The sequence below is a fragment of the Saccoglossus kowalevskii genome, chromosome 19, assembly GCF_978046115.1.
Source record: "Saccoglossus kowalevskii chromosome 19, keSacKowa6.1, whole genome shotgun sequence".
Taxonomy (NCBI): Eukaryota; Metazoa; Hemichordata; class Enteropneusta; family Harrimaniidae; genus Saccoglossus; species Saccoglossus kowalevskii.
In genome coordinates, this window is record NC_140659.1 from 15,822,894 (window position 1) to 15,837,590 (window position 14,697).

At 35.2% G+C, this 14,697-nt stretch overlaps 1 protein-coding gene across 2 annotated transcripts; it reads right to left on the reverse strand.

The window, feature by feature from the left end:
- Window positions 1-5,354: 5,354 nt before the first annotated feature.
- LOC100313673 (neuropeptide receptor-like protein 3) lies at window positions 5,355-13,442 on the reverse strand. 2 transcript variants are annotated; one of them, XM_085493484.1, is made up of 6 exons: window positions 13,383-13,442; window positions 12,529-13,272; window positions 10,361-10,461; window positions 9,519-9,609; window positions 8,342-8,473; window positions 7,809-8,185 (listed from the first exon to the last, which is right to left on the reverse strand). In XM_085493484.1, exons 2-6 carry the CDS (start codon window positions 13,231-13,233, stop codon window positions 8,141-8,143), a joined length of 1,074 nt encoding a protein of 357 aa, XP_085349610.1. In that variant the 5' UTR covers window positions 13,234-13,272; window positions 13,383-13,442; the 3' UTR covers window positions 7,809-8,140. The 2 variants fall into 2 exon arrangements, with proteins under 2 accessions (NP_001161604.1, XP_085349610.1); NM_001168132.1 differs by lacking the exon at window positions 13,383-13,442 and having other exon boundaries at window positions 5,355-8,185; window positions 12,529-13,295.
- Between the last annotated feature and the right edge of the window lie 1,255 nt (window positions 13,443-14,697).

Here is a 14,697-nt window from a genome sequence, read left to right on the forward strand (position 1 = left end):
AAAGGCAAGGCCACCACCCACCGCTGTTTGTGCAGTAACGATTTAGCATCCAAATTGTATAGGGAGAACAGCGTATTTTGGGCGTTTATATACTGAATTTGAAAAATCCAGTTCACCGTGTGTGGTTGTAATTGAATATATATATTTTAGTTATTTTTTCCCACGTACTTTTTCAATTTATTAATTTTTATGGTGAATCATTTGGGAGCAAATCATATTCTTGTATTTGATAAATTGCTAGAATATATATTTTTTTTAAATTCTACGACAACTAACCATACACGTTTAAATGTATCACGCCGTTCGTCTCCACTGGTGAACACAGTCACACAGACAAAAGTTAAACACTACAATGGAATCACTTTTCACAAAGCTGCGATAGCGCCTACGTGTGCATGAAAAGGTGCCCTGTTTCAGGGCTAAATGTTCTTAAAAAAACAATTTTGCAATTTGCCTTATGCCTTTTGTGCTTCACTTTGTGCTTCATTTTGTGCTTCACTTTGTGCTTCACTTTGTACTTCGCTTTGTGCTTCACTTTGTGCTTCGCTTTGTGCTTCACTTTGTGCTTCACTTTGTACTTCACTTTGTACTTCACTTTGTACTTCACTTTGTGCTTCACTTTGCACTTCACTTTGTATTTCACTTTGTGCTTCACTTTGTACTTCACTTTGTACTTCACTTTGTACTTCACTTTGTGCTTCACTTTGTGCTTCACTTTGTACTTCACTTTGTACTGCACTTTTTGCTTCACTTTGTACTTCACTTTGTACTTCACTTTGTACTTCACTTTGTTTGTACTTCACTTTGTGCTTCACTTTGTACTTCACTTTGTACTGCACTTTGTACTGCACTTTGTACTTCACTTTGTACTTCACTTTGTACTTCCCTTTGTAATTCACTTTGTGCTTCACTTTGTACTTCACTTTGTTTGTACTTCACTTTGTGCTTCACTTTGTACTTCACTTTGTACTGCACTTTTTGCGTCACTTTGTACTTCACTTTGTACTGCACTTTGTACTTCACTTTGTACTTCACTTTGTACTGCACTTTGTGCTTCACTTTGTGCTTCACTTTGTACTTCACTTTGTGCTTCACTTTGTACTTCACTTTGTACTTCACTTTGTACTTCACTTTGTGCTTCACTTTGTACTTCACTTTGTACTTTACTTTGTACTGCACTTTGTGCTTCACTTTGTACTTCACTTTGTACTTCACTTTGTACTGCACTTTGTGCTTCACTTTGTACTTCACTTTGTACTTCACTTTGTACTTCACTTTGTACTTCACTTTGTGCTTCACTTTGTACTTCACTTTGTGCTTCACTTTGTACTTCACTTTGTACTTCACTTTGTATTTCACTTTGTACTTCACTTTGTACTTCACTTTGTACTTCACTTTGTACTGCACTTTGTGCTTCACTTTGTACTTCACTTTGTACTTCTGAATCACTTTTCGCCCATTAGAAAGCCAACAACTTGCTAATTAGTTTCAATTGTTTGTTTTTGTAAATCTATTTAGAGCCTATACTGTGATGGTTACTGTAATGTTTATTGTTGTGTTTTCCTTCAAGATACCATGTACATCAAATAAGTCAGGGCTTCGTCAGGTGCAAACTAATCATGTGAAGACTACATCATCAGACATTACATTTCTTCTATGTTATCGACAAAGAGCCATTGCTCGAAACGTCTAGCTATTTTTAACAGTTACTTATAGTTATTACCAAATATTATCTTCTATTATATCATCAGACATTGGTGTATTAAATCTACTTTTGTCCGATAATGCTTGAGGTACACAGTCATATAATGATTGATATTTTTCATATTTTACCTATTGTAAGTTCTACCACACTACAGGGCATTCTTCAATTTCTCTATTAATAATACCAATAATTTACTATATAGTCGTGGCCTTCTGAAATTCTCACTGTACATAAACACATTTTCAGCGAGGATTAGACTCTCACCTAAGATTTCATTATTCATGTGCTTTAAATTCAAATTATAAAACGTCCTAAAAGAAAGAGTTTTATGTTTTAAAAGGGATAATTTCAATTTTGAACGGCAAATTGTTTACCTTTTAAGTCAAACTATTCTTATAAATCATTGTGTAATGCGTATGTTCTTTCTACTGGTAACATTGTTACAAAATTATATACTATTATCATGCAAATTTGGCATCACGCTTGGGTAATTCTATGAGATAATACTAATAAATACATGAATGGAAAATAAACACATTGTCCACGTATTTACTATCATTGCAACAATATCACCGAGAGTAGTCTCCGAGTGGTTGTATTGTGTGTGTGTTCGAGTCGATTTATCTAAATGTCCATGTTGTCATCATCTTTATAATTGGGAGGTGACTAAATATTGGCTGCAAAAGGGGACGATTCCGCATTATTTTTTAGTTCTAACTTACTTTAGAATCAAATTGAGCTCGCTCTTTGGTGTGCTCTTTTTCAGCGTGTAATTCAACCTGTCAAGTTTAATGACTTGTTCGGTTTTTTCTCTTTTAAGTTCTTGCTTAAGTTTAATGGCTTCCTCTACCCTTTAGCCTAATGCTTCTTCAACCCTCTTGTTCTCGAGATTTGTTCGCTCATTTTCTCTTCTCTCTGCTCGTTCGGCTCTTTCTTCCTCAAGTACTGACGTATATATATCGAGCTGCCACACATGTTTACAACCTATCTCCAGCTAAATCAATTTATCGCCCTTGAATTTTTAAATCTGTTGTTGTATTTATATTTTCATGTTTACCAATTGCAGACATTTTAGTCATTTTATAAACTGTATTTACTAGCACTGGGGAAATCCTAATCGCACTGACTGATACCAGAGAAGAGTTATTGGACAATTCCATTTTTAAGAGATAGTGAAAGTGTATCGTGTTTAGAATGTATATAATTATATTGTTAGCCCATGATTGTTTCCCAGTCGTACACCATCTCACTTCTAATGTCACAACGACACGGGATCGGGTCAATTATTAACCGCAAATACCAAATAAAATTGTTACCACCGCGTGTGTGGGTTCTTATCTTGCAAGTTACACAATTCGTGTAGCACAGGGTTAAATCAAAATGCTACGATACACCGATATAGTAAAATACAAATGATATATGCATATATAGATAGAAACAGGAATTCATGCATAAGCTACAGTGAATATAGGGTTCATGAAAGTTAATGCAAAACTTGTGATAGTTCATAGGAGTATTGTTGAAGATAACACACTCTTTATTTTTTTAATGTTATTCAACACCCGATTTGCATCACCACAATTAAGGATGTATAAAATGAAAAAATAGAGTGAAATATATTGAATTGTTGTTGTTTTTAAAATTCGTATGTAATTGGTGTTTGTTACAATAATTATCTGTTTTTATATCCAATAAGTCTATAAGGATTTTTTCTTGATATATATCACTATTTTATGACAAAAAGCTGCTTTTTGTAATTATTTTTTTTAAATCTAATAATCCCTCAATATCGGAAAAGGTAAAATGTTCATCGGAGTGTTATCTCCGGTAATATCGCTATTTACTAACAGATGACGGTGTTGAAAACATGTACTACACACACCATAGCAAGGTCAGTAAAGATTTGACAAGAGGAAGGAGAGGAGGTAGAACGCATATTACCATGTCGAAATACATTTTATTTCCCAATTATATTCTCGCACGTATTCTTCGGTGTGTAGGTAGGTATGTTGGTTAGTGGCGGTGTACGACATAGCAGTTTTGATAGTTTCTCAAAGGGCTAGGGTCGACGACTCTCTATTCCACGTCTATTTAAGTAGGTGCATTGTGATCGGATAAATCCGGTTGTATTGTAAGTCAATAAGCAAAAGTTGTTAAAAGCGGCCCTCTCTACGGCGAGTGTGTGTTACACTATTTGGAACAGTTTGAAGGCGAGAACTCAAGGTTAATAATAAGGGTATATACAGCCTCATAGAACTGTACATGTTGGACTATGAAGTTTCCTTTTGATTTTTGGAAATAATTGCTGTGCAACTTATGTCACCAGTTTTGTGTCAGAGTGAATTTCTTCAGATTTGTTTTAATCAATGAAGCGGTTATAGTCTAGGCAATAGTAAGGAAGAAAAATATATAACTTCTTCTCCATGTCTTATTATAAATATTATTATAAATAACCGCATTCGATTGATTCTTTCGATGTCGTGTTATATTTGTGAATTACATGACAAAGCATTCAACAAACTATTTGTATTTATGACAACGGACCATGAAACTCGATCTAATAAAACCCTGTCACCTCTCATATTCTGGAGTGTCTTGCTGATTGGACGAGAGCCGGTCACGTGGAATTGACTAAATCACAATAAGTGAATGGCATAAAGCTGTATCTTAGTTTGTGTTTATAATAATTTTTATATAATGATCATCAACTTTCTTTCAGATTTAAATATTTAATGATCAGCTCCGAAGCTCTACATTGCCGACGCACATAATGCACGCGCAGTCCTCTAAGTGAAATAGCAACTACGACCGCCCACTTTTTGACTGAATGATATTGAACTACATCATTAATATATTAATATTGGATGTTACCGGTAATATTGATTTATAAATCAAATACATTTATGAATTCTTTACAACATCCCGAGCTGTGAACATGTTTTGCATCGAAATTTTGAAAGTCGAAGAACGGAAAGTATCGGCATAATCAAATCGCACGACAGTCTGAATAATAATTGTCAATGCAGATACGGAAAACCATAACAATACTTCATTTTCGCGGTGCGAGAAGATGCCAAGATAGCGTCCAATCTAAACACAATATAAATGAAACGCACAATTCAAATGCATGTGCAAATGAATGCCCAACAAGGTCGACAGTCAATTGGGCAGATGACTATATGACATCCAAACTATTCTTGTCAATAAACACTTGAAAATAAGATAAATTACCACGGGCAATCAAATTATCACACTTCAATGAATACTTGTCATATACCCCCAGTTGCTGTTAATAATAGTTCAATATAACTGAACGGGACACGCTCAAGAAGATCTCAACATATTAAAAATGATTAACTAACGAGTGTTTCCCGTGGAAGTCTGAATATCCCAGCTTCCAGTAAATAATGGTATAAACCTTTTTAACCATGTTTACCCCAAACGTAGTTAAATGTGCTGATTTGTTAAATGGGCATGCTTTTGCCTGAAAATTTAACAATCATGACAAAATCATTAGCTTGACATAATCATATTTGTGATGTAAATTAGTATTTCCTAGTTTTCACGAATTCAAATAATATAATTCATCATTTCCATAATTGCCATTGAATTGTATTGAATAACTGTTCTAGAATGAAAGAAATCACGCTCTCAATGGCAGAAATCGGTAATTTATTCAAAAATTATAAAATCGATACTTGGAATAGACAAATAAAGACAAATAAAAAAAATTCTGAGGCTCAGATTCGTTCTCTAAATCTGCTGACGTGTTTGCAAGTACACGCTTCCTATTGTATAATAAAACTTGTAAAAATGTTAAAATAAAAAAAAATCGAATGGACAAATCAAAACATAATTTTCACAATGCAATTGGAAGTAAATTACACTTTCACATATGGTGTACATTAATACATATTGTTAAGTTTAATATATAAATAAATCAGATATTGTTCTCATAAAAAAAAAACACAGTGTAATAGGTATTTGTAAATTTAAAAATTATCTGACATTCTAAAAATAAATTGTATGTCCATATCCCGGGAATAAAATTGTTTGCTTAATTGAATAGTTTTTAGATTATTCAAATTGTCCTATCACCTAATGAATTCAATTTATCAATATTTAGTGAAATGTTTTTTTTTACAGTAATTCCATATATGGATGGGCAAATCCATTATTAATATCAATAAGGACAAACAAAGCAGTAGACATTCTATGCCATCAGTTATAATGCACAATCGTATGCGTCGCAATGACCATAAAGAAATTTTGAAGTGCATTGATGGCATTCTTTAAAGTCATTTAGTCTCGTGTTTCTGTCACACAAACTGATGCTGATAGATTGTAATCTGACAAAGATATTTAATTAATAGTTGCAATAAATCATGTGATTAATATCACAGATCTAGTCCGTGTAAATTACATACATTAGATTAAATGAGGTTCTTTTTAACCATGTTACATTAAGCTGATTACACCATCGTTTTTCATTCTACTCACTGAGGAATAATAATAAACTGAATATCATCTCGGTTATGAAAGAATTTATTTATTTTAAATAGTCACACTCTTCATTTTAAACGTCAGATGATTACACTGTCATGTGGCCCTACGCTAGAGCACATACGCGTTGAGATATCGGTACTGCTATTATTTCAAAGACTGTTAGTAATCAAACGTATACGATTATGTGCTTCGTAAGGATACTAAATTGAGTATCACAACACTCTAAAAAAATGGTACATAAATTGTGGAAATATAGTAGTAAGTTAAGGCTAACAAGTCAGATGGCTGTCAATCGGCCATCCTTGATCAGATTTTGAAACAAATTGTCATGGACATGCATCTTAACATGAATAAAGTACATGTATGTGCCAAATTTGAATGACAACTGAGAGAGCACATTATACCGCATTAAAAAACAAAAACAAGATGCCTGCCAGTCGACCATCTTTGATCCAATTGCGAAATAAATCGTCATGGACATATATCCGGACATGTATAATCTATGTACCAAGTTTAAATGACAACTGACAAAGCATGTTCAAAATACAACATTTTCAAAAAACAAGATGGCTGTCAGTCAGCCATTTTGAATCGAATCGCTAAACCACTGCATGTGCATATGTCCCACATAAAGTACTAGGCACATGCAAAGAATGAACGGAAATGGTCCACAGGATTCTGAAATATGACGTTGGACAGACTGACGCACGGACAGACGGACGGTCGCGATCGGACTGACAGACTCAGGAACTCACGGACGGTTGGGACATGTATCCTAACATGTATGATCTATGTACTAAATTTGAATGAAAATTGACAAAACATGTCCAAAATACGACATTTTCAAAAAACAAGATGGCTGCCAGTCGGCCATCTTTGATCCAATAGTAAAATAAATCGTCATGGACATGTATCCTAACATGTATAATCTATGTACCAAGTTTGATTGAAAACTGACAAAGGATATCCAAAATACAACATTCTCAAAAAACAAGATGGCTGCCAGCCTGCCATTTTGAATCGAATCGCTAAACCACTGCATGTGCATATGTCCCACATAAAGTACTAGGCACATGCAAAGAATGAACAGAATCGGTCCAAGGGATTCTGAGATATGACTCCGGACGGACGCACGGACGCACGAACGCACAGACGCACGGACGGACGGAGACCGAATTATAAGTCTCCGTTTTTGGACTTCGTCCGAACGGGGACTAAAAAAAGATGGTACAAAATTGTTTAAATTGAATGCCATGAAATAGTATTTCGACGTCATATAATTTGAAATGAAAGACCCACGCATAGTAAATATGTAACAATGCAACGTGTCAATTGAGACAGACGCACTAATCAAAAATACATTACGTTGTACATGTTATGTCTCGTTACATGTCCCACTTACACATGTGGTTTATAGTATAAAGTCTAAATATGATGTGAGTTGAATACTTGCTTTAAGCCTAACAGTGTATCACTCCAGAGAATGTATTTGTCTTGATCCAAAAAAGGTGTTTTTCTAATACATAAAGATGTTATTTGACAGGGTTTTATAATTGCGCGTAATAAACAGAAATATCATATATCACATGTGTTTTATTATTATGAATATTCATTGATATAATGATCTAATAAATGTTATATATTGTACGTTCGTACACCATATATGAACGTGTATTTAATGTCCAGCGTTGTTTCTTCTGAATAGCAGAAAGACATGTGTACGCGGCTTGTTAGCCTTCATCTCGGATGACGTGTTGGCAGTTTGCTACGGTGCAGAATATATCGTGAATTGATCGATGTTTTTTTGAAACACGTTGTATTAAAGTTATTCCGTAGTTTTGTTGCGACAATATCACTCTTGACTAGTCTCATCTGGACATCTCGATCGATGACGTCATTTTTATTAGAAAATCCATATTTGATACAACTTCAATGGCGCGTTACATGTTGGGAAAGAGTAGGTGGACTTTGTTCCTTGGAATAGAAAAAGAAAGAAAGAAAACGATTTCATTATTAATAACTAGAACAAAAAAAAAACGTTCAGTCACGCTGCAGCTACCCTGATCTTAAACAATGTGTTCTCTGGAACATAAACATAAATAAAAGCATGAGATGATCGTTTCCACTTACTTGTAGATCCCAACTTTGTTGTTTTGGTTGATCACCAATTACCCGCGGTACAGGTTCCATTGGGACTGGTCCAACCCTGACTGTCATTTTGTTGAGCTCGAAGACTTTTCTATACTCTCGTTTAAAATTGTCCTATGTGCAAGTGAGGATATTTTCAAATGAAATGTTAAAATAAATATATACAATATGCTAGATTTCACAGATTCTCTCCAATATAATTTGTTTGCATATACACAATAACATATTCATCTAAACGACCTAAGTTTCAAAATAAACGGGCACGGAATACAAATGTCTGAAACAAACTATTGTTATCTGTTAGGTATGGACATCAAATTTCATACAGAGACCACAATGAAGCAGGATGATCTGTCATTTACTTTGAAACACCTGACGTAAAATGCATATATTTATCATTTACCAATTTAACTATGTAGTTAACTGTAGTTTTGCGAATTGTTTTGACAATTGTTGTCAGTTATTTGTTGTGTGTTATTGAACATGTAATTTTTTATGACTTTTGGTTAGGAGACTATGACTGGATGTGATTACCACTTTTTCAGATAGAATAGACAAACAAACTGAAGTTAACCTTGTTAGTATTTAATATGTCCGGTGATAGGTCAGTTAGTGTTAACTTAAAAGATTCTGTTGTAAAATCTGTCATTATGATAGGAACTTCAGAGTGATGGACCTTAACTTTTTGTTTACGTCGAAAGTACGTTACATCGAGCAACCGATTTCATTTCTTAGTTACCGGTGTGTATGTAAGACATCGATGTCATCTAACACGGCTCTATGACTACAAGACATTGACCAATATAGAATATAAGGAAAAAAACAAGATTACCACAGCACATGTATGGGTGTAACATATTTACTTTTAATCTGGTTAATAGTTCACATGACTTGCGTTGTTTTTTGTTTGTTTTTGTTTTGCTATGCATAATTAAAGTTAGTGCAGTCTGTCCATGTAAGAATGTATGTGTACAATAAACAATGTGTTTTGTATTATATCACAATGCTATTACTTATTAGGTCATAGAACCATGGTCTTTACAAGCACACGTAGACGTACGTGCTATGTTGCTTACAACTATCACTGTGTTATGCATAATTATCCACACGCGAATGGTAATGTATGAATAAAAATATATCGCCCCCAGTGTTCACTTACATTCAGTAGTCCATATATGAAGGGATTACACGCAGCGTTGCTCATTGCTAACCAGTTGCAACAAAACCATATAATATTGATATGCTTGTAACTGAAAAAGAAAAAAACAACGAGAATCGTAAAATACAAAATTGGTGTTTTTCTTGCCAGACAGCTGGTTTATTTATCATATTACATGGTAAATGCTATCGTAATAAATTCGGCGTTAGATTTCACAACCACCACTGGACAGATATTGTGAGACGTAGTTCAAAACAAATATCCGCTGTTTCGTAGTGTTTCCTACTAAAACAATTATGGCTGCTTCAATTTAGTTTAAAATAGCAAGCAATTTAATTCCCGAATCAGTAAATAAATCTCAACATATATTGACACTGACCACTCACTGGCCTAAACATCATCTTTTTAACGATCTCTCTGACTCAAAACAATCTACCTCTTCAAACAACCACACCGAAACTTTCGGTCGTGGAGCTTTAAAGTTTGTATTGAGAAATTGTGGCAAGTAGTACTTTTGTTTATCCCTCATTACTACAGGAAACACCAGCTACGACGATGTGATCGATTGGATACTAACACTGTCAATCACTATGCGGGTGTAAAGGTCGGGCAATGAAATGGATCATCATGTGGATAAATGTAACATTCGTTAGTTCTTTGTGATGATTCATAAATAAACCACGACATCACGTAATTAAACTCGATCGCACAGTGTAGTTATCGCTAAATCCGCAACGTCATTCAACCGTTATTTATTTGTCGCGGGCAAACACGTGATTAAATACTTTTGTCCAAGGTCATTCACCTACATCATTGCAATTCATTTCACTGGGTTCACTCACCTCAGAATGTCGGGTGTAACGAATTTCAAGAAATCGTACAGTTGAAGCGGCAACCAACAAAATGCAAAAACTATCACCAATCCTATTCCCATTGTAATTACCTGCAATAATAAACATTTCAACATGATTGAAGCTGATACTTATTAAATCAATTCGAAGTTGTGAAGATGTATTTCTATTTTCATCCAAGAACATCATTACTCTTCATTTACGTAACCTACTTAGTACATATGACAAGATTTATTTAAAAAAAAAACTGCCTTTTAATAATAATAAGCTTTTTTATTGTAAAAATGGAAATTTTGTCATTTACGTCACGACTCAATTAACCTATCTATGGGGCGTGTTTGTACTTCAATTGTAAATTTCATTATAACACTGCCACTGAGCATGTGAGGTGATAAAGTTGCAAACACTCTTTGTTATGTAAATTACTAGCACACCTGGTAGAACCCACTCTCCTTCCAGAATTGAAAACAAGTGTCATGAATTAGTTTTCACGTATCTGTTGACCGACTAGTTTAGCCGATCACTAGTGAATGGCTGTGTTATATCTGTCATCATTTAGGCTCATGCGAGGTCCTGGACGGAATTTGACTCAGTGATTTGGAACTAATTACGATATAACCGTCGTCATCAGGACCGCTATTTCTGACGTTTGGTACTTGCAGTTATTAATATAGTGAGCGATTAATCAGTAGATATGACGTATCCAGTACTTAGTGTGATTGGCTATGTGCAAGTTGAATGTGTGAAGGTTACGCCTTTTGTCATTAAACTTCTTTGCAATTGGTTAAGTTTTGATACGTAATAAACGGTCTAAGTTCTTGGTCCCAGAGAGAGCTCCACGAGGCGAGAAAGTCTTGGTCAATCCTGGGCAGAGTCTCCGACGAGGCAGTTTGCCTTGAGGCGTTCTCGATGTGGCTACAGACTAGCTATTGAAACGTATTTCGTTGGGTGTGTCTTATTTGACTGTAAAGCTTAAGAGACCCGGTCCGGTACCTCAAGCAGACGTGATATAGATCTAGACGAAAATTTCCTCATGACACAAGTATGACCTGTCAATCACCTTTATGACAGTTATCACAAGGCAATGCACACCATTTTTTTCCATGATTCCATGCAAACTTCCATTTGCAGGGATTGAGGTAAAATGGCAAAAAACATAAAATAAAGGATGCTGGTCCAAACTACTACACACTTTATCACGGGTTTCTAAATGAATGTCAACTTTATATCGTTCTATTGTTCGCTGAGATATTCGCCGCAACGGCAGATTCGATTGACTGTGTTTTCTCGCGGTACGGATTCTGGACTACGAGATTGTCGTATAACGCATCCAACTTCTTGTACTTGTACTTATAAGTTCCGTAATTCAGCGATCAATACAATTGAGTAGAAGGATTGTTTATTTACGCTTGTATAAATTAGTTTGAACAAAATGTATGACGAAATGTTAAAATATTGAGTGAAAATACACCAGCATTTAACAAGCGAAACAATCATGGTAAGTTTTGGTGTTAGACAACCTAGTGCGGAGAAACATTCAGTGTTATCCTTTCACAGGCAGGTGTTTTCTGATTTGACCGGGTGACACGGTGCAGTCTTCACGTATAGCGTACGATCACGTGGACCCACGTCACAATGATCGACCAATAGAAACGCGCGGTTTGATTTTAAATTGTATTTTATGAATATCATGCCAATATTGAGAGAAAGTATTTACAGATGTATCATTATTCTCCCATAACAACTTATCTCATGTAAATAAGTCAGTGGTGTTACTTTTCAATCAGAAAAGTAATATCTGATGTGTGCAATTGATTCCATGGAATCCAACTGTCGAATACCTCAATAATGGCCTTCCTCTTGAGGTGAAAGTTGTGCACACCATTTTAATAGAATATCAAGTAATATAGAAAATCGTCAGATTTGCCAACACGTCTATTTTAATCATTTAATCGCCAAATCCGGTCCTTTGAAATGACTAATTGCAAATGTGAGGTCGGGAATAGATTGCGTGCTTAACGGTCACATGCAAGCAGAAGCTGCCTTGTATACGAGATTATGTGTAATACTTTAATGGCAAAGACACTTTCGGTATTAATCAAATAATACAATAAAGTGACAAAATTGATTCTTGTACTGCATTTTCGGAGAATATTTACCTTTTTCTTGTTTTTAGCGATATTTTGGTCTCTGGCATCGTTGCTTTCACCCGGTGTTTTGGTGACATACATCTTCTTCGCAATCAAGCTGTACGCAACGGTGATGACAACTAACGGCACAGCATAAGACGTGACAAAAATATATAAATGATAAATATTTCGACATTGGTCACTGGACCATTGTGGCACGCAAAACATCCGTACGCCCCCATCCGGTAAAATATGTTCGATTGTTTTTAGATTCAACAGTTTTGGTGTCGATGTACATATGCCATTTATCCATATTATACCAACAGTGACGGCGGTAGAACAAGGTGTTAATCTTCTACGTAACGGGTGACATACCGCAAAGTACCTGTCCACGGATATAACAGTCAAGGTACCAATGCTAACTAATATGGAAAGCGTCTTTATAAACGGCACAAACGGACACATGAAATCACCAAACGGCCATCTGTAGAGAATCGCAGGAGCGAATTGAAATGGCGTAGCGAAAAGTCCCTGAATAATGTCACTTATGGCCAGGTTAACTAAGAATGAGTTCGTAATCGTTCTCATTTTTTTGTTCCGCAAAACTACGAATATAACGAGAGCATTTCCAAGAACTGACATCAAAGAAATGACGCCGTAGAGAAGAGACAATATCACAGTAATCGACAATGAGGGAGTGGAATTGAACATCGAGGCAGTGTCGTTGTTACCCATTGCTGGTTTTTGTTTTCAGTAAGCGGCTTCACAGCTCACCTGCAATTATATTTAAGTTATACACAGTTGTACGTCAATAAATCACGTAAATCAATTACCAATGATTGATATTATAACGATATCGAAATGACTCGGAGTTGTACACACACCGTATTATTCTGCAATCGCTGATCAACAGACTGTAACTATATTCACAACCAGGTTGTTGATACTGAACCATCGACAATCCTGAAGGAAAAAACATCATTTATTTACTTTAGTTTGACGTGATAACAGGCAGGCAAAAGATATCGAATGTGAAATATGCTTCAAGGCTTCAAAAAAAACAATTAGTCAATTCAATTAAGTAAATTCTGTCTCATGCCTGTAGACGTCAGCGGTAACACTAACATTGATGCTAACGTTGAACGAATGGAGAGAATAAATAAATTTTTACCCGGGTTCCAAAATCTGAATAAAAAAACAAGCACACATACATGGCGGTGTTTAACCATAGATTGATCATAGCTAGCAGATCAATCGGTTGCAATTAATCACCTTTCCATATGCCATATAAGCAGGTAACATACATTCAATAAAATCCCCCAACTGGAAATATAAACACAGTAAATGAAATATGGAATAGATAATAAAACCTGTATTTCTTCCATCAGTCAGCAGTTAACATCGTTAAATTTCATAGAATAGAATGAAAAAGCATTTATTTAAACGACAACGTGTGTGTTTATTACCGCGATTAGAGACGATCAGCACACATTGGAGACTAACAAATCACTTCTCTCCTGCATAAAACCATCCTGTTGTCAAACACAGACTGACACGTAAACAACTAGATGGGTTGCAAAATTCATATTTCTCACACATATCCGCCAACAGCACGACTTTATGTGACTGGATTATGGATTAGGCGGCAGATTGTTGATGCTGTTCTGACAATATAAATAAAATACCCACTCAGCAGGCAACTATTCCAATAGTGACATAGTGAGCAAACACGATTCAATTGCGAGTGGGGGTGCAAACTGTGCAACTAACTAGTGGATTCTTGATATTTAAAATATATGCACAGTGACAGTAACTGGCATGGAACACATAAGCATATACATAATCATTGATACTTTTTTTTGATTGATAAGCGGATACATAGGTCAATAACGTTTCGGTTGATATGCATCTTTTTTATTGATTGTTTTTACTTTGCTGACAGTCATTATCTACTCACTGTCTTTCCGCGTTCATCACATTTATTCTATATAATTTATTCTATTTATTTCACTTTTATTCTAAGGAGCTTGTGGATTGGCGCAATTCACAAATTATCCATATGCAAATGTCAAATTAATTCATCAGCCATCACTAAGTCAAGACTCTGAGATGACATAAACAAACATAATGAAGATAAGAGGATATGAGCTTTCATGCTATGCAGTTTTAGATTTGAAATATTATTAATACCATTTCGTG

Excerpts from the sequence above, each read along its gene's own strand:
- LOC100313673 (NM_001168132.1), bottom strand. The coding sequence starts at position 13,233 with ATGGGTAACAACGACACTGCCTCGATGTTCAATTCCACTCCCTCATTG. Across the intron at positions 8,474-9,518 it reads TCATATATGGACTACTGAAT|GACAATTTTAAACGAGAGTA; the intron begins GTAAGTGAACAC and ends ACTTGCACATAG. Across the intron at positions 8,186-8,341 it reads AACAAAGTTGGGATCTACAA|GAACAAAGTCCACCTACTCT; the intron begins GTAAGTGGAAAC and ends TTCTATTCCAAG.